Source organism: Orbicella faveolata, unplaced genomic scaffold (assembly GCF_042242905.1).
Source record: "Orbicella faveolata isolate gen_17 unplaced genomic scaffold, um_ofav_v1 contig_34, whole genome shotgun sequence".
Classification (NCBI taxonomy): domain Eukaryota; kingdom Metazoa; phylum Cnidaria; class Anthozoa; order Scleractinia; family Merulinidae; genus Orbicella; species Orbicella faveolata.
The window spans coordinates 12,238,958-12,259,310 of record NW_028301563.1 but is presented as its reverse complement, the minus strand read 5'-3'; the positions used below and the strand labels follow the sequence as shown (position 1 = coordinate 12,259,310).

The 20,353-nt window shown below is 37.4% G+C and overlaps 2 protein-coding genes across 2 annotated transcripts; both read right to left on the bottom strand.

Annotated features, from left to right (window-relative positions):
• Positions 1–7,556: 7,556 nt before the first annotated feature.
• Positions 7,557–13,243, bottom strand: LOC149104808 (uromodulin-like). The gene is made up of 3 exons (XM_089272266.1): positions 13,079–13,243; positions 12,521–12,665; positions 7,557–11,700 (listed from the first exon to the last, which is right to left on the bottom strand). Exons 1-3 carry the CDS (start codon positions 13,241–13,243, stop codon positions 11,336–11,338), a joined length of 675 nt encoding a protein of 224 aa, XP_089128392.1. The 3' UTR covers positions 7,557–11,335.
• A 2,135-nt stretch (positions 13,244–15,378) lies between these two features.
• Positions 15,379–16,159, bottom strand: LOC149104807 (uncharacterized). The gene is made up of 2 exons (XM_089271004.1): positions 15,796–16,159; positions 15,379–15,590 (listed from the first exon to the last, which is right to left on the bottom strand). The coding sequence occupies exons 1-2, from the start codon at positions 16,121–16,123 to the stop codon at positions 15,433–15,435; spliced, it is 486 nt and encodes a 161-aa protein (XP_089127130.1). The 5' UTR covers positions 16,124–16,159; the 3' UTR covers positions 15,379–15,432.
• Between the last annotated feature and the right edge of the window lie 4,194 nt (positions 16,160–20,353).

Here is a 20,353-nt window from a genome sequence, read left to right as displayed (position 1 = left end):
TTGAAATCTCCTTAAAAATAGTTTTCTTTATCTCACAACCTGTTCCAGTATTTTGAAATTGCAAGAACTCACCTTTAAAATACCAAAGAGTGCTCAGTAAATAAAGAAAGCTTCCACGAAAGACAAAGACAAAAATGACAAAGGTGCAACTTTTAGAAGATTAGTTTCCCAAATTATCACAAAAGACTGTGATCTAGATCTTAGCCTCTTGATCATCATCATCATCATCATCATCATCATCATTATCAAGAAAACTATTGAACCAAATCAGAAGCCATAATCGGGGACGGAGACCGTAAGCGCGCGTCATTTCTAGTATTGGGGTTGTCCCCATGATATGGGACAATAATTCTATTTTTAGAACAAATTGCGCCATTACCTGCGGAACACGCGCGTACATGCTGCGAGGATTTTTGCGGATGTCGCGCGGGGAAAATGGCGTCCGAAATTCCCGAAATTTTTCATGTTTTTGGCCCACAACTAAACGCGTTTACGTCTGTTGGAATTTTGCTTGGGTATTTTCGTCGTAAGCTGCTCCAGTTTGAGTGAAGTAAGACAGTGTCGAATTTAGGTATGTTCCGCTGTAAGCTTATATATATCGCTGACCAAGTTGTGTTCCGACGGATGCTTCTTTTACATGAGCTGTACATTACTCCACTTTAAATTTCACATATGTTGAAGATTAACAGCTTTTCCATTACACAGCAAAAAACTAGCTGGATATATTAAGATATAGCAGAACTTCAGGACTTCATAGTTTCCTAGCTCCTCTTGCCACACCCTTGCGAGGAATTTGCCAGTCTATCGCGACCGAAAACTAAACAAAATAATTGCTAGTTTGAGTTTCGCTTGAATTGTAAGTAACGCTTGATGTTTCATCAAGGCCCAATAACTTAACGTCCGTAGATACTGCTCAGTTTTATTCGTGTAGAAGTCCAGTAAATTCTCTGTTGTCGATGAATCAGAGCGCCCGCCGATGCGTGTTTTGCACAGTCAGTAAACATGACAAATTGTAATTCCGCCGCACTTTCGTGTGAAAGCGTACATCGAACTCAAACAATAACTCTATAGTTTTTAAATATGTTTAAGATTGATAAATGTTTGAGAACATATTAAAAGCTAAGCTGAAAATATGCGAATAAAGCAGAAATAATCAGCAAAGTTACGATGACGCTTTCTTTAATCAACTTCGAATAACGATTTTGATTTTGTTGATCGAGTTATCAAAACTCCTTGTCTATTTTCATTTTCGCAATGTAAAACTTCACTATGCTTATTTTGAAGAAACACACATAATGTTAGTTGCCTTTTTTGCATTTGTGAAATTTGTTGCAGCATCTCAGCACAAAATATAACGAAAGAAATCTTTCTCAAGATTTGTTGACAATTGAAAACACCGACTCGGAGTTGAAAGTGCACGAGCTACACTATGCAAATGAGCCAACTGTACGCGTCAGACTTTCCTTTCCGACAAAATCTTTTGCAAACTCACCAAACAAGCACAAACAGTAAGAAAACCGTCAAAACAGGTTTTGGTTATGATTAACCATTGTCTGAGAAACTCACAAATTAACTCGATACCAGAGTAGAGAGTTTTCTTGCTATATTCTTAAGTCAGAACAAACGCAAAAACATACGCGTAAGCTTACAACTAGCGTGAGCAGATCTTATTATTCATTCTCAGCGCGAGATTGAAGTCTTGTTTTCGACCCTGAAAAACCCACTTTTTCCGTAAGCTCAGAGCATAAAACTACATATAAGCGCCCTGGTTCGTATTCCCTGCCTTATTCCCTGCCATCGCCGTGCAAAATACGCAAGAGAATCTCTCAACTCTCACCATTTGATCACGCAACGTGACAACATCCACGCGAGAGCCCCCGACATGTGCGTGAATCCGCGCGGATATATGACGTCAGGATGGCGCAATTTGTTCTCAAAATAGGAAAATTGTCCCATATCATAGGTGCGCGCGAATCCCGAGACTTACGGTCTCCGTCCCCGATTATGGTTCCTGATACTTTTCGCGTATCTTCAATTAAGGACCGAAATTACTTTCGCAAAAGAGGCAGACAGGAGATAAAATGTTACCCAAAAAACGTATTTTTCTCCGTTTTTGTGAGTGATTAATGAAATATCGTGTCAATTTTACCTGAGAAAATTTTATCATGACAATATTGCGTGGTTTTTGCGAATACTAACTGAATGAAAATATTGAGTGTGTTTACAGACAAACCAAGACAAACTCGGATTCTTGGTCAAATTGGAATTTAAGAATGTCGGTTTTTATGAAGAGAGGAGAATAGAAGTGCATGGATGAAAACATGAACGAGAAGAAGAGGTTGAAGAGAAGAACCAGCAACAAACTCAATCCGATTATGAGGCAGAGTTTGGGATGCCAGCCCAGACAAGGGGATGTTAGGATGCACAAAGTAGGAGAGTATGAAACGCGATTTAAAGGCTATCAATGAAAATGTAAGGAAGTTTTCGAACTCACCCTCCGCTTGCGTTGGATGAAGCATTATTGAAATCGATGACACGAAAATGAGGAGGGCACAAACATTCTTTTTTACACCGTCACGAACGTCTTCAGTTCTCAAGTCTTATGAAAAGTAATGAGCTAGCACCAGCTGGCGATGTGAAGTCGACATAACAGCTCATTTCAAGTCAACACTGTAATAAGAGATGGCGTGTTTTGTCTCTGTCATTCAGAACTATATTTCTTCTCATGTCAGTTTGACTCCTCTTGGTCTTACTAAGACTTTCCGTTTAAATTACGCACATATCATGTAAACAAAATATTTCTCTCTGCGGGTTTCTCAATTAAGCTTACAAGAAGAAATTCCTTCTTGCGCTTGTTTGTGAGTGAATGTTTTATTCCAATGAAAGATACGTTCCAAACTCATGTTTTTAACACACTCAGTTAAAAACCTTTAATTTCGACTGTATTTTCCGTGTTCCCTATCTTTGTTTTGGTTCTTTGTTATGAATTGAACATAGATTTCGTTGTTTTCATCTTATTTTTTTTTTTGTTCAGATTTGTGCGTGATAAAGTTAGCCTGAATGTTGAATGCATATCTATATCAGGGCGTCATTGCGACTTCGACTGTTAGCTTAACTATATTCCTCCCGGTTTTGTTAACGTTTTGGCACAAGGTATGATGCTGAACAATTTATTCTACAGCCGTTTATTTTACAGCCCTGCATGCATGCGATTGTTATAAGTTAAAAGTTAGTTAATTAATTAAACGCCGTTCAAACAACTGAATTTAGATTTATGCTTTTTCTTTTGCAAACTGATTGACAGATTGCCTGCTTCTCATTTTGCCATACTCTTAAATGGAAAAGAAAAAGACATATATTTTCAGGCGCCAAGTTACGCTTGCGATGTAAATATGGCAAACTTTTTTTTCTTTCTTTTTTGTCTTTACTTCCACTCAGTAAAAAATCTTAAATTCCCATGGCATTTTTCGTGTTCTGCACCTTTGTTTTTGTTCTTTATTGAAAATTTCAACATAAATTTCGTTGTTTCAATGTTTAAAATATAGTGTTGTTTAGTTCAGGGTGGCTCAAAAGATTAGTTTACCTGAATATTGAATAAATACCTATGTTAGGGCGTTATTTCTGCTTCGAGCTAAGCTTATATTCCATTTAATAATAATAATAATAATAATAATAATAATAATATAAATGTTTATAAAAGGGAGTGATATTAAACATTATATTCTACAGGCCTCCATGTACATAAGAGAGGCATAAGATGATTACAAGTTAGCTAAATGCCATTCAAGAAACTGAATTTACATCATGCTTCATCAGTTTTCACATTTTATGTCTAGTGGAAAGCGATAAGATAGTATTGAGCTAACACAAGCTGGAAACGTGGAGTCGAAATATCAACTCATTAGAAGTCCTCTCTCAGAAGAGATGGCGTGTTTCGTCTCTGTCATTCAGAGCTATTTCTACTCGTGTCAGTTTGACTCCTGCTGTTCTTACCGGCAGAGACATCCTGTTTAAATTACGCACTTATCATGTAAACAAAATATTCCTATCTGCGGGTTTGTCAACGGCGCCTACAGGAAAGAATTTCTTCTTGTAGACCTGGGTGCATGTTTTATTCCAATGAAAGAAACGTTGGAAACTCATGTTTTTACAATCACCCAAATAAAAACCTTCAACGTTAACTTCGTCGACATCTACCGTGTTCCCCAGCTTTGTTTTGGTTCCTTATTATGAATTAAACATCGAGGTCGTTGTTTCCATCTTAATAAGTTTTTTTTTGTTCATATTTTTTCGTGATTAAGTTGGTCTGAATGTTGAATACATATCTATGTCAGGACGTTATTGTGGCTTCGACTGTTAGCTTAATATATTCCTCGGTTTTGGTAACGTTTTGACAAAAGGTAGGATGTTGAACATTATATTTTACAGGTCTCCATGCGTATGATTGTTATACGTTAAAAGTTACTTAATTAATTAAACGCCATCCAAAGGACTGAATTTAAATTTATTCTTTTCCTTTGGCAAACATATTGTCCGTTTCTAATTTTGCCATACTCGTAAAAAAAAATTATCAGGCGTCAAGTTAAGCTTGCAATGTAAATATGACAAATTTTATTTTTTCGAAGACGTTTCACTTTGTTTTTTGCAAAAAAAAAGAGTTTTTTTCATAAAAATAAAAATGCTGCAGTCCAACCTCCCGTTAGCGACCAACCAAAATGTCAAGTTTAGGTAGACGCTTACGGGAGGTGGTCGCTATGGAGAGCTCAGACCTTTTTGCTGGTCAAAATTTTGCCTCATTAGCATATGGTAACTGCAGAGTCTTACTCATGTTTTAAATGTCTTATTCATCAGAAAAGTCAATTTCGAGAAAAAAAACAAAAAAAAAAACGATAGTTTCATTTCCTTTGAGAAAATTTCCATCTCTTGTACTACCTAGGAATGCGAATACAACATCTTACAATGTGTGTTATTATCCAATTTTCGCACTATCATTTGCCAAGTGGACGCTCACTGGAGGTTAAAACAAAAGAAAATTTCAAGCTTTTAGCTCTTAAAGCCGTCGCGGTCGTTTACGAGAGGTGGGCGCTTACAAGAGGTTCAAAACATAGTGATCTGACTTTTTGTATTCTGGGAAACTGGTCGCTGAGGAGAGACGGTCGCTTATGAGAGGTGGTCGCAATCGGAGGTTCGACTGTTATTATGTCACTCTTGGTCTACAGGCAAACCAACAACAGACGACCACATGTATAATATGAGAGTTACAAAGTTAACCCTTGGGAACCACGAACTGAATGATAATTTCATTTCCGGTCTGTGCGGAGTGGACGACGGTGAGCGAGCATCACTGACGTACGCAGAATGTTGACGGAAGTCATTTGATGTTTCCGGTAGCCGTTGCAACCAGTCACGGTCGTTCTTGTTAAAAGTCTGTCTCCTCGAGAAGGCTCGTATGTACAGCGAACAATAAGGGACCATTCAATATTTATGTTTTGGGGGGGGCTGGAAAAAAAAAAAAAGAGGGGGAATCATCAAAAAATTAAGAAATGAAGAGGGGGTCACTAAAATAAACAGACAGGAGTAGGGGGCTATGTATTTCTTTTAGCCATATAGAGCATATCGGTGAACACTTCCAAACGGTCTATCTACATGGGTCAACTAATACAAAAAAGTCACGACAGTGAGAGAACGACCTCACAATATTAAGCCCAGGTCGGGTTTGGTCAGAGACCTGTGCTTCAACAGGTACTCTGTCACTGTTGGTTTCCATTTGAATCACTCTCGCTTTCCGATGAATCAGAGCTGCAAAGATGCGAAATAACAATATCATCTCCGCTGTCAATTTCCGCATCAGAACTGCTGTCCATATTATTGTAACTGGTATCATCTTGCAGTACTTCGTGCCGCTGAAGAGAGACATGGTTACCAAGTACCCCACCCATTCTGATCAAGGCATGTGCAGTGACTCGTTGCACCTTATCATTTTTCTTGCCCTTTAATTGAAGGTTGAAATGACTGACGGATACTTGTCAAGCTCCTGATTGCTTAATTGCCCAACTTTACCAGTGCGACAAGGAGTGTTCCAATCATAGTCCTCGAAGCATTTCTGTTGTTTCTGCTTGCGTTTCCTGTTGTCTCTGCTTGCATTTCTAACGTCATGTATCTGTTTAAGTTTGCATCCGGTCTTGCGGGTTCTTTAGCATTGTTTTCTTTTGACATGCTTTTAATAATACAAATCTTTGCTATTTCATTAAAACAGTATTTTTGGACTGAACAATTTGCATGGCAGAAATTGAATGGCAATGTGAGGCCTATTCTCATTATATATTTCTTTCATTATCTATATTTATGTTTCTTTACATTTTATTTCTTCCATGCCGGCTGCCTTGGAATTCATCACCAAAATTGTCAACTGGAATAGAGAGTAACAGCAAAGGCTATTTTAAGTACTTGTATAAGGACCTAAAACACGAGAGGCCCAAGTAATTCAACAAAATACTCCCAGACATGTACAGACATGCACAACCTAGACTACGAGTAGTCCCTCTTTCGCTTAGTCCGTCGTGCGTGACGCGAAAGAAAACCGCGAGAAAAAAAAATGGCCGCGCGAAATCCTGGGGGTGAGAAGCGCGCGAAAGGAGGCCATTTTTTTCTCGCGGTTTTCTTCCGCGTCACGCACGACGGACTAAGCGAAAGAGGGACTACTCGTAGTCTATGCACAACCCTCAGTTTGCTGGATAACTTTACAAGGAAAGGAAAAGAAGGTTTCAAACCCAAAAATATCATGAAAAGGTCAAGCATGACATGAGTGTACTTTATTTCTCAAACAAATGAGGCCTCCTGTTTTAAATTGATGAGAATGTCCCCGACACAACTAAGGCCTAATCAACAGAAATAAACTTAAGCCATGGGCCAGTGAGCAATATCAGTACACTAAAGCAGAGCAAGAGGAACTTGCTCAAATAAAAGGAGATGTCAGTGACAAAGAAGAGTAGTTTTTAAGCATAAAGCAAAGTCTTGAACGAGCATTCAAAGGTTTGCTAAATAAGACAGGAATGAAGAACGGAAGACTAAAAAAAAGAAAAGAAAAGCTGAAAAGGGAAAGAAAGAGCGCCTAAACAAAATCCAAGAAGAAACAATGCGTAAAATCATCAAACGTGATTCTGAGGAAGCTTAAAAGTGAATTACAAAACAAATAGTTCTGTTAAATGAACTAGGAAAATTGAGAGCAGACTGGCACAAAGCTCGATTAGCAAGCCTCATTAACAAGAGAAATTGGCATCCAGAAGCAAGGATATACGCTTGCGCTTATGCAAAGCTCACCGATTAAGAATTAGAGGGAAACTGGCATGAAGAGGAAGGACATAGTGAAGAAGAAGTGAAAAGTGAAAAAGATGATTGCAAAGAAAGAAAGAAGTGGTGGAGGATAATAAAGAATTCAATGAAAGAAATTAAGTGTCGTTGTCAGAGAGAACCGGGCAGTACCAAAAGATCGAGGTCGGCCGTTTACCTTCATCTTTTCACAGTATAAAAGCTATCCGAAAAGATTAACAGCCATGACATTTAAAGGAATTTTATTTAGTTTAACATTCTGAAACATGTACATGAGTTTTTCTAAAACAAACATATATTTACAGATTTATTGCATTCATGTCTGGATGGAACAAATGTCTTAACTATCGAGTTTAGAGATTGTAATTCTAATTTAATCAATTCAATTCTGTGTTTATCTACCCTCATTTCCATCGAAATCTCTACAAGTAGGCTCTTCAGTCGTTATCAACAGACTGGAAAAATTTATATGAAGAGAAGTTATTCTTCGCCGCATTTCTTATACGTTTAACACTGACGGCAAGTTAATGTTTAAAACGAACCATGGTTAAATGGCATGTTTTGATTTCCCAATAGAAACACGTTTTGAGATAAGATCATTACGTTCCATTTAGACGTCTGGCACATTTAAACAATAAAACAATATTTACACCGACAGGTTATAACTATATCATGCATTCAGAAAGAATGCTTTAATTTACTAATATAACACAGAGGTTTTTACCCTAAATTCCCAAGGTAATTCACATTAATTTGTTTTGATTTTGCCTTGTCACATTTTCAAGCAATCCTAGCTAAGCCTCGCTCGCATATCTTATCTCGAGTTCGTATTCGAGCTCAATATTGCTTCAGTCGAATGTCTGTGTCCTTTTTGATTGGTCAAAGTGATTACCTTGGTTGTCGTTTTACCACAGTCAGTTAAAAACCTCTCTACCGGTTGAATATTAAAATATGTTGGATAAGTCATTACTAAACGTTGTATTGTACCTAATGTATTTAATTAACACTGCACTAAGATGGCATTGGGCCCCAATGTAGCGTGATAGCGCGCAAGTCATTTGTACAGTTTGAAAATTGTATTTAGATTGAAAATTAATTGGTTTCTGCTGGAATGTGTAAGAGTACTAATAACTTCGTGGGATGCAAATTTAACCAGGAAAGAAATTTGGTGGGATAAGAGTTAGTTTCATCCTCAACTTGAATTTTCATTTAAGTTAATTTGTTGCTATTTGAAATCTACTTTTGCATCATAAACAAATTAATCAACAATAATTCCAACGCTTTTCTTTTGACTCCTGGTGCCTTTTGTCGCACGGAAAACTTGACAAAAGCGCTATCATGGTACGGGCCCTTTAAATAACTTTAGCGCTGCGGTAGATATAGCTAAACATACATGTGTATGTGTAACTTAGCTGTACTAAACCCATTAAACATTACATTATTTTTAGTAACAAGGTGAATAATAACTACTGTTATAATAATAAAGAGTCCTTATTCATAGCTTTAAATAGACGTTAAAACTTACAAGCTACTTATAGAGTTAAAAACTGTCCCAATAATAGCAATTTTTAACTATAATCCAACTTGTAAGCAACGCAATTTTGGGCATTTTGTAGTTTCTGCCAGAAATTGTCTCGTATCCACTTATTTAAACTGTAAGGCAAATGAGAAAGGTTAGAAAGGAGTATTGATATTCATTACTAACATATGCAGAATCAAATAACAAAGGTAAGGGACGTATATCTATAAGTGACTATTGTGTGTTTAAATACCTTACACGATGTTAGCACTACAGCTTAAATATATTTACAAAATTAAAGTAAGGAATTTGATCATTCCCTTAAAGATGCCTGTCTGTGGAAATAACTTCGTTGCCTGGAGTCTATCACAGAGGAGTTAACTAAGGAATATGAAGACTAAGATTGCGAAATAATGTCCTAATGACGTAAGGCAAAATCCTTGAAGAATTAAACAAAGTTTAATGTCAATCGATGTGATAAAAACTGAAATTTTCATATCAATCTGATCAGAAAAGTTAAAGCACCAAAAAGAATTTTGAAAACAGATGTTGGGCTAAAAGAAAGAGGAGACTTACAAACTGAATTGTTTCTTGGTTAGATTACCGAAAGAAGAGTGTTTTTGATAGAGTGAGGAAACCGGCAAAATGTCTGGAAGAGATTTCTTTTGTTGGCCTCTTTATATCTACATTATGTGGACACAATTTACCAGCTCAACATGCTGCAACAGAAATCAGCAGCCTTGGAACTTTCAGAGATGAGATAATTTCTTTTGTAAAATCCGCCATATTGTACCTTGAGAGTTCTACCACCGTCATTCCATATCAGCTGGCATTTTCAGCCGTGCGAGGGATTCGTAATTCTCTCCTCTCTATCCGTCTTGTACGTGCAAGCGCCGGACGCTATCGCATTCATTGGTACTACGGCGGCTAAAACCGTGAGCCAAAACCTTTGTTACGCCTTGTGTAAATATTTCACAACGCCACCTGCTTCCTTTCACAAATCCGACAAAACCTTAGTAGTTTGTGTCTTGGAAATGGCCGCTAGTGTGGCTTAAATGCAGGCGTTTAGTGTATGTTTGTAAAACTACCTGAAGAGGTCTACTACTAGTTTAGTGTTTAATTTTAATTTTAAAAAATGTAAACCAAATTTAAAAAGAAACAAAAAGTTGTAATTTAAAAAAAAAAATTGTAAAACTTCTCGGTCTGCTTATACTACAGAAATTAGGCTGTGCTACTAAGTTAAATTTACGAGAAGTTACTATTTTATACAATTGCAAATTGCTTGTATAATGTCTGGGATGTAAGCAAATTTTTAAGTTTGACTGTTGTCTGGGCAATAGCCAAACATGTTCACTGAAGAACTTTTGGCATTCCCTACAGGCGATTACACTAGATACATTTTTTTTGAGAAACCAAATCGAACAAAAACACAGATAAACATACAACACAAAAGTTAACCTACACGAGCTAAAAACGTGTGTATTCTATATTGTAGACTGCTTATAATTTCAATCAAAACTGGTTAAAGAGTGTTCAATAACTTTTAAACAAATTAAGCTAAACCGATAGGAAGAGCAGTTTTTAAGATGAGACAAAGTAATGGTTGTTCCGCGCAATCAAGAAAAATTGTTACTCTGGCCTTCATATCAAATTTCTTTGTGAAGTTTCTTGTCTTGAGGAATGGAAGTTATGAAAGTTTTAATTAACCCTCACTTTTCACAAATTATATACACGACTGAATATTGAAAAAATTATCAGATTTTAAGCTTTTGTAATCACACTCTATTCCCTTCTCTATAAACGAGAGCAAATGGATTCCTCAAATCACCCAAAAGAATAGACCTGCTTTCATTCAATATCCTTACTGCAGGGCCAAACAAAGTTCTCAGAAGCTCTCTCAGAAGACAAACTGTACAAGGTTGTAACAAATCAACTTGAGCAACTGATTTCTTTAAAGCCTTTACTTTTGTTAAGAGAATGCGAGTTACTTTGCTAATGCTATTCGCATTGATATTATTGCTATGCATCTACTAGCTCACTGTACAGCGTTACAGTGTCTTGCCTAAAAAAACAGCCGTCTTATGTCACGCCGTCAAGTCTTCTCCCGAGAAACGCCTGAAACTCGATGTAGATTTTGTTTGTTTATAGTGGTCAGGTTGTTCGTAATCCAGGTTTAAGAGTTGATGGAGGTTTAAAGTTTTCTTTCGTGGGTAAAGTATTTTCTTTGTTTATTTTTAGAGGACTTAGAGCTTGTAAGCCGTCGTCAAAAGTTGAGAGGAAAAAAATGGCTTAAGTTTATAAATGGGTCACACTAATTTTGGCCCAGCTTGGTCATGCTTTGAACAACCAGGCCATGGTTAAGTTTTACTGTAGGAAATCATGTCGGGAAGTAATATGCCGCTTGGCACTAAGAGAGACAGTGATCTAAGTCTCTTGCCACTACTATTCAACTGAAGCTAACTGAAACATACATATGCTATGACCGGATTAGTCAGTGCTGCAATATCGGGCAGGACAATTCCACGGAGGAAATAACCTGTAGATATAATAGGAGCCGCAGTTCTTTAATTCAATGGGGAATGATATCTGACAACAGGCAAACTTATTAATGCAGACGTTTCTTGTGACTTTACCCTCAGCCACTGTAGGATGACCACCACTCAACCAGATAGGGAAGGGTGCATCACAACGGTCCATCGGTGGACATGTGGTCACCATTTTTGTGCCTGCAGCTCCTTGGAAGCGATACCAGCCATTGAGTGTGTTGTCACATTTGAAGTTTACTGTCACGTAGTCATATTTTCTTTCTGCATCTGTCAGATTTTGGTAATTTTGCCAGTGACATACATCAACTAAAGGAAATACACAAATTTGTAAATAAATATGTGATAAACACAGAAGACATTTGACATATGTCGTCTTGTGTTGCGTAGTCATATCTTCTTTCCGCGTCTGTCAGATTTTGGTAGTTCTTACATATGTCAACGAAAAAAAACAAACAAAGTAATACGTAAATAACTCTCGCCTGATCCGTAGATACCTCTGTCGTGCTGTGTCGTTGGGAGTTACTTGTAGTTTGAATACAGTCACTTCATATATTTTGTTCAATTTTACATCACTTTATTACATCCGGTCATGCACAAACATTTCTATATGATATGTCTTTGTTTCCATTTTTCCTGGGAACAAGGTTGTAAAAAGATCTCGCCACCGAAATATAGCTTCTACAATAGGTATTAATTACCACCTTTTTGTCTGTTTATACGAGAAAATCTTCATATTTACATTTGAAATTTCCAGTTCAAATGCTGTTTGGTAACCTGTATGTAAGCCATAGGTGAACAAATGTGTCCTTCATGCGATGATATTTATCGACTCTAAGTGCGAGAACATCGCAATCAGCGCCAGTGTTTCTCCACTAAGGTATGTTTACTCTCTGGCATTGGATAAACCGCTGGAGGAATACCATGTGGGATACTTTAATCAACTATGTAGTGGATTCTAACTTCATATGGGTTATTTATTATTTTTTTCCTGATACATGCCTACGTGTTAAATAAGATCCTTAAATGTGGCAAACCGTCCTTACATGACGAGAAATAAAGTTTTTAATTGTAGCCTAATTAAAACAGAATAGAAGATATCCCTACTAATGATAAAACTGTGTTGCACCTTCACAAATAGCACCGTTCTTTACAAATCCATCTTTGCACCGGCAGTTGTACGATCCATCCGTATTCTTGCACTCAGAGTTGGCAACAGCATCACATGGGTCGACCTGTGCAGCGCACTCGTCGATGTCTAAAAACAAAGGGATCTATGTGTTAGTCACAATGGATGGTTAAGTGTCCCATTACGAGCATAAAATGGAATTTTCATGTGTAAACTACTTTACACAGGAAAAAAGCAAAAATAGGTATATATATATATATATATATATATATATATATATATATATATATATATGTATATCAGAAAAACCTCAAGAGAACCTTGTTACGAAGGAAAATAAGTAGAATTGGCGCCTTAAATCCACTCCAAAGTTTTTACATTTCTAAAATGATTACACGGTATATAGAAACACCTTTAGCAAATACATTTTATTAGAGAAACTTTCAGTGATATCAAGCACACAATACTGCCAGCTGCCGATCGATTATAGGCGTTTCAACCCTATTACTTGCATCTGGTATTACCTGCTGTTATCCACAGCGATTATCTCATTCACACTGTTCCAGTAAAGTCTAGTGCGCAGCTGCAGTTGAATTCGTTCACTCGTCTAAGTAAAATATTTGTCTTCACTTTCAAATAACTCTTCGCATCATTTCTCCTCCACCTGGCCACAGAAGGTGTAAAATCGGCCCTGAAGCCATACCCATCCGGTGAATTCCCCATCTGTCCCCCCTTCATCAGATTGGAGGTTATGACCATGGACCTACATGCCCTAGTGTGTTTAGCATGTGTAAATTTGGGTCGTGTACCCGCTTAAAGGCAAACTTTTACAAGGAAATATGCTGTAAAGATGGAATTAAAACATTCTGCTGGAAAAGTAAAAAAGATGAAAGTTTCACAGCAACTCTTAAAAAAAGTTTATCTCTTGGTCTCCCCGTGGCAATAATAGTAAAAGACGATTGACTTTCTCTTTGTTTTCCCTTTTCCAGTGGCTGTCAATTTCTAGGAAATACACCTTTTGATTGGCTCCCAATCGTTTGTTAACATTACTGTTTTATTATTTCCACGAACTACTACCTGTTTCACATTGTGTGCCATTAAATCCTGGTGCACAGCTGCAGTTGAATCCGTTTACTCGGTCTGTGCAGTTCCCGTTGTTCTTACAGGGATGAGTTGCGCAGTCATCGATATCTGTTTTACAGGGATAAGGTAGAAAGTTAATAACGGTCTTACCGTAAAATACCACGTTAAAGCCCCTCCCGGATATAAACCCTTCTATTTGCTATATTCCAGATATAAGGCCCCCCCCCCCGGATATGAGCCCATCTAATGTATAAATCACATAACGTTCTGTTCCGTTCCAGTTGCTCCAGTCACACTAGTGTTTTATAGATGTTTTTGAAACATATTCTCCCTTTATTGTGACTCACAATAAATGTATTATAAATGTAATGGCTCTAAATGTAATGGTATATTAGCTTTAACTCGTTGCTCAGATACGTTATAACTCCTCGATCCGAAACAATATTTCTATTTCGCTTATATGCCCCCCCCCCCGGATATAAGAACCTCCGTCTTTAAGCCCACACAAAACCCCTTATGAAGTTATATAGGCCCAGGGCTTTAACGAAGGATTTTACTGTATACGACAGATCCCAAAGCAACAATATCTGCAAAATAACCAAAAATGCAGAAGATCGTTTATCGGCCCAAATTTCGCTTCTTAGAGACTTGGATAGGTCAATTGGACAGAATTATGGAGAAAAAAGAAAGTTTTGGAAAACACTGTGCTTTTCTTTAATCAAAAATGCTAAGCCAAAACATTTGTGAACAGTGCTGGTTTATTATTTACACGAACTGGAAGGTTGGTCATGTTATCTGTTATGATTACCTGTTTCACATTGTGTGCCATTAAATCCTGGTGCACAGCTGCAGTTGAATCCGTTTACTCGGTCTGTGCAGGTCCCGTTGTTCTTGCAGGGATGATTTGCGCAGTCATTGATATCTGTTTTCGAAGAAAAGATTGAAAGGATTAAAATGCGATAGCTTAGTTTGTTATATTTGACGGAGCCCGGCCCGGAGCAAATAGACAAAAGAGATCAGCAACTAACTAACTTTTAGAATTATTTTCTTTTTATAAAGAAAAACAAAACATCTTTATCAGATATCCATCATTATCATAATCCAGTCAGGGAATGGCAACGGATCTGCTCCTTGAAATATCTCTGTTCCACAGACAATTTCTTGCTGGGTGGGAATCTTCTGGTTCTGAGCACCCGCTGTCAGTTGCACGGGGAAGATGGAGCCTGTTTGCCTGTTAATTATTAGTCTAGAGAAGATAGCAGACCTGAAACCTATCATTTTAGCTCTCGGCTTCATGAGCTATATAAACGCTCTCGTTGTTTTAACTCTAAACAAATAGTTTTGCTCGGATGGAGTCCGATTGGGTTTTAAAGCTGGCCTTGTTCTTTATATTTATTGCTCTCGGCTTCTTAACCTCCATAAATGCTATTGCTGTTTCAACTCCAAACAAATAGTTTTGCTCGGATGGAGCCCGATTGGGTTTTAAAGCTGGGCTTCTTTATGAAGAGCATCTCATAAATTAAACAGTCTATGTCCATGTCTTGAACGTTCTTTTCGCTATGGAGAAGCTTATTGGAAGGGTTTATTAAAACACACTCCTGGTTATTACATTAATAGAAAGGTAACATAACCTAAATATAAAAGTTCGTAAAAATTTGATTTAGCGCCAAAGTTGCACTTTTCGCAAAATATGCCTTCTTTTGTAAAATACAGAGTCTCTAATCACAGACTCACAGAAACAGCCTGGAAGTTTAGGCATTTTATAGCGCGTAGATGAGGCTTATTGCAAGAAGTTTCTAAATAATAAATCAAGGTAAAACCCCGAACGTCTAGTTACCTAGTTTAGACATGTCACAACGAGCCAGGACTACCTCGCCAGGTTTAATTGAATCGAACCAGTAATTACCGCTGACTGCATCTTCTCCTTCATTCGCCCTGATCTCGGCGCACGATTCAGCTGGCAACTCGGGAATGGATCCGAGGGGAACTGAAAATAGAACAGTCAAAAATATTGTTTTTTTTAGCGCTTTCTTGTCATTACTAAACACCACTTTTGTTATGCACTCTTCACGAAAAACCTCGGGCTTTGTTTGTAGTCCTCGGGATGCAATGAGATTCTGGGCACGCTCGTATAAGATACGAGTACTTTCCTTAAAAAAAGATGGAGATGAACATTCAAAGAAGAACAATACCTCTTTCCCTGAATCGTTTAATATAGAACCGATCGCAGTCCGGAACAAAATCTTCGGGTCTGGCTTCTTTGGTGCGGTTGTTCAACTCACATATGCCTTGGCTGATGACGTAGTTAAAGCTTTGACATCTGACGTCATCATCACACTTGTCTAAACAATTAAGCCCAATTCCGGTCTTCTCCTCGATGAAGGTATGTCCTTTCAACATCATGCCACGGATGGAATATTTGCCTTGAATTATACACTGCTGAGCGTCCAGTTTATAAAACATCTGAGACATCAGAAGCACCGTGATGGCCCTACTTATGCCAACTTCTGAAACTGTCATATGGAGAGAAAAATATCGAGTCTTGCTTAATATGTTTCTTGCACCTTACATAAAATATTAACTGTTAGATGCAAGCGAGCAACTCGCTCTCTTATAGCTGAGTGTCAATGAACAAAATTCGTATGAATGGCAGCGACACAACACGCCGCCTGTTATTACACAGTGTTGCTTGTAAGCAATCTTGAAATAAATTTAGGGAGCGGCTGGTGACGGAATCATTGAAATTTACTTCATTAAGTGAAAAAGAGAGGTGAAAAACTCAGACTGCGTCCACACTACAGTGGAGAAATTTGAAAACACGGCTATCTTTCTATGGTTAGGTCTGCCGTCTCCTCTAATCCGTCACGAAAACGCTCTTCGAACAGGAGGAATTTGAAAACACGGCTTTCTTTCTATGGTTAGGCCTACCGTCTCCTCTAATCCTCATGAAAACGCTCTTCCAACAGGAGGAATTTGAAAACACGGCTATCTTTCTATGCTTAGACATACCGTCTCCTCTAACCCGTTATGAAAACGCTCTTCAAACAGGAGGAGTTTGAAAACGCCGGCTTGCGTTTTAGTGTGCGTGGACGGGGAACATTTTGAAAACAGAGCTTTTCGAAAACGATGACATCGCGATAATCAAGCGATTTACCTGCCAGAGTTTTCCTCAAAGACAAGCCAAAATAACCGGTGATTGTAGCATTTTCCAATTTTTTTCCTTGTAGCGTGCAAGAAAAACATTTACGTTTTTATATGTGGTCTGTTGTATTAATAACCTGTAACGCTGGCGTTTTTTTCTGGAAAAGAGCTGGTTAAATTTATTTACGCATCACCCTAACTTTTTGTTTGCTTTCTTCAACTTACTGAATCCAAGATAAGGCTCGCTTAGACAAAAAGAAGACAAAAACGTTCAACAAATACACAAAACGAAAGAAAACAAATGAAACGCTCGAGTTCCCTCGCTCAAGAGAAAACCGCATACTGGCCTTCAAACCGCAACATACTTAAACAAGAAAGATGTTTTCCGCATAATTTGACTAATTGAAGGTTTTAATAATGACATATGGTAATTTCATACGGTGAAGAAAATGGGGCATTTCAAATCCACCTGTTCCTGGTAATATCTTCCTTTATTGATTCTCGAGTGCTTTGGAGCACGTAAGAAGTCGTTTTTAGTTTTAGGCTGCAGAATTCAAAGGGTAATAACCTTAATTGCAGAAGACTAACCGAAAAAGACTGTGACACAACCCATGGGCATAAAGTTCCTATTTTTGTTTATGATTAAATTCAGATAATATATTTTTTAACAACAGCATTACGTATAGTAGGATATGTTTGTTAGACTACAACAAGAAAGCCCGCATTTCGATTACTTGCCGTTTGAACTCCAAATTTCCGTGCCCTTCGAAGATTTTTGAAACGTCTCTCCTCAAAGATCACCTTGCCGATTTTATTAACGAAAAATGCAGCATCATCCTTTTTTAGGCGATATAATACAAACTAGACACGCATTTTACAGACCTCTTTTCCCATCTAGTAAGAAAATAGCTGGTTTTGATATTCTAGCTTCCTCTTCGTCTTTATTTATGTCCTGACTGAGAATTATTTTTAAGAATGTAGTGATGCTATACGACAAATGCAAGTAGCAATTTCTCGTAACAACTATTGTAAAGAATTATGCTTCGGCAATCGTGTCAAAAGGCGCTGTTACACTGGGTTATAAACATGCCTCGCATTGCTGTAACGAAAACGTGCGAGACATGTTCAATTCAGGGAGTGTTACACTAGACAACGCCTCGTGCAAATTGTCTCGTAGATGCGCAATAAAATTGTGAGACAAATTACAAAAAAATTCCGGTAAATTTATTCAAATGTTATTTCTGGAAAACTTAGCGATGATGCATCAAGAACTTGAAATCTCCTTGAAAATAGTTTTCTTTAGCTTACAGTATTTTGACATTACAACTATCGGCTTTAAAATAACAAAGAGTGCTAAATAAACAAAGCTTCCACGAAGGACAAAGAAGACAAAAATGACTGAACTGCAACTTTTAGAAGATTAGTTTCCCAAATGACCACAAAAGACTGTGATCTAGATGATACTCTCTTAATTATCACCATCATTATCATCATTATCGAGAAAACTATTGAACCAAATAAGTTCATTTATATTTTTGCATGGGTCTTATCTTTTAAACTTTTCGCGTATCGTCAATTAAGGACCGAAATTGCTTTCGCAAAAGAGACAGACAGGAGATAAAAATGTTACCAAAAAAAACGCATTTTTCTCCGTTTTTGTGAGTGATTAATGAAATATCGTGTCAGTTTTACCTGAGAAATTTTATCATAACAATTTTGCGTGATCTTGGCGAGTTCCAGCTGAATGAAAATATTGACGGTGTTCAGACAAACTCAGACAAACTCGGATTCTTGGTCAAATTGGAGTTTTAAAATGGCGGTATTCATAAAGATAGCAAAATAGGAGTACCCGGAAAAAAACATGACCGAGAAGAAGAGGTTGAAGAGAAGAACCAACAACAAACTCAACCCACTTTTGAGGCAGAGTTTGGGATGCCAGCCCAGGCAAGTGGATGTTAGGATACACAAAGTAGGATAGTATAAAACGCGATTGAAAGGCTATCAATGAAAATGTAAGGACATTTTGGAACTCACCCTGAGCTTGCGTTTGACGGAGCGTTATTGAAATCGATGACGCAAAAATGAGGAGCGCAGAAACATTCATTTTTCACCGCAACGAACGTCTTCAGTTCTGAAGTCCTATGGAAAGAATTGAGCTAGCACCAGCTGGCGATGTGAAGTCGACAGATAACCAGCTCTTTACAAGTCAACACTGTAATAAGGGATGGCGTGTTTTGTCTCTGTCATTCAGAGCTATTTCTGCTCATGTCAGTTTGGCTCCTCCTGCTCCTACTAGAACTTTCCGTTTAAACTACGCACTTATTATGTGAACAAAATATTTCTATCTGCGGGTTTCTCAACTAAACTTATAAGAAGGAATTCCTTCTTGCGCTTGTTTATGAGTGTTTAGTTCAATGAAAGATGCGTTCCAAACTCATGTTTTTAACAATCACTCAGTTAAAAACCTGGAATTTCGACGGCATTTTCCGTGTTCCCTATCTTTGTTTTGGTTCTTTATTATGAATTAAACATTGATTTCGTTGTTTTCATCTTACTAATTTTTTTTTCTTCAGATTTGTTCGAGATAGAGTTGGCCTAAATGTTGAAAGCATATCTATAACAGGACGTCATTGCGACTTCGACTGTTAGCTTAACTATATTCCTCGGCTTTGTTGACGTTTTGGCAAAAGGTAGGATGTTAAACAATTTATTTTACAGCCCTGCAAGCATGTGGTTGTCTTAAGTTAAAAGTTAGTTAATTAATTAAACGCCATTCAAACAAATGAATTTAAATTTATGCTTTTCCTTTTGCAAACAAATTGACATATTGTCTGCTTCTCATTTTGCCACACTCCTAAATTGGAAAAAAAAAACATATATTTTCAGGCGCCAAGTTACGCTTGCGATGTAAATATGGCAAACTATTTTATTCCGAAGACCTTTTATTTTCTATTTCGATAAAGCAATAACTCATGTCTATCGTGTTCTCCACCTTTGTTTTTGTTCTCTACTGAAAATATAAATATAAATTTCGTTGTTTTTCTGTTAAAAAATATATTGTTTTTTAGCTCAAGGTGGCTCAAGATTAATTAACCTGAATATTGAATAAATATATGTTAGGGCGTTATTGCAGCTTCGAGCTAAGCCTATATTCAAATTAAAAATAATAATAATAATAATAATAATAATGATGATGATGATGATGATAATATATTAATATATTATTATTATTATTTATTTATTTATTTATTTTTAAAGGGAGTGATATCAAACATTATATTCTGCAGGCCTCCATGCACATGAAAACTTTGTATTTTGGAAAACTGGTCGCTTACGAGAGGTGGTCGCAACCGGAGGTTCGACTATATACTACATGTTACTATGTCACTCTTGGTCTAGAGGCAAGCCAAGAAAAGACGACCACATGTATAATTTCCAAGTTAAAAGTTTAACACTTGGTAACCACGCACTGAATGGTAATTTCATTTCCGGTCGATGCGGAGTGGAAGACGGTTAGCAAACATCACTGACATGCGCAGAACATTGACGAAAGTCATTTGTTGTTTCCGGTAGCCGCTGCAATCTGTCACGGCCGTCCTTGCTAAAGGT

Coding starts and splice junctions, on each gene's coding strand:
- LOC149104807 (XM_089271004.1), bottom strand. CDS start 16,123: ATGACAGTTTCAGAAGTTGGCATAAGTAGGGCCATCACGGTGCTTCTG. Junction 15,591..15,795: donor TAAACGATTCAGGGAAAGAG/GTATTGTTCTTC, acceptor TTCTATTTTCAG/TTCCCCTCGGATCCATTCCC.
- LOC149104808 (XM_089272266.1), bottom strand. CDS start 13,243: ATGGGGAATTCACCGGATGGGTATGGCTTCAGGGCCGATTTTACACCT. Junction 12,666..13,078: donor CACTAGACTTTACTGGAACA/GTGTGAATGAGA, acceptor ACTAACACATAG/ATCCCTTTGTTTTTAGACAT. Junction 11,701..12,520: donor GAACGGTGCTATTTGTGAAG/GTGCAACACAGT, acceptor TATTTCCTTTAG/TTGATGTATGTCACTGGCAA.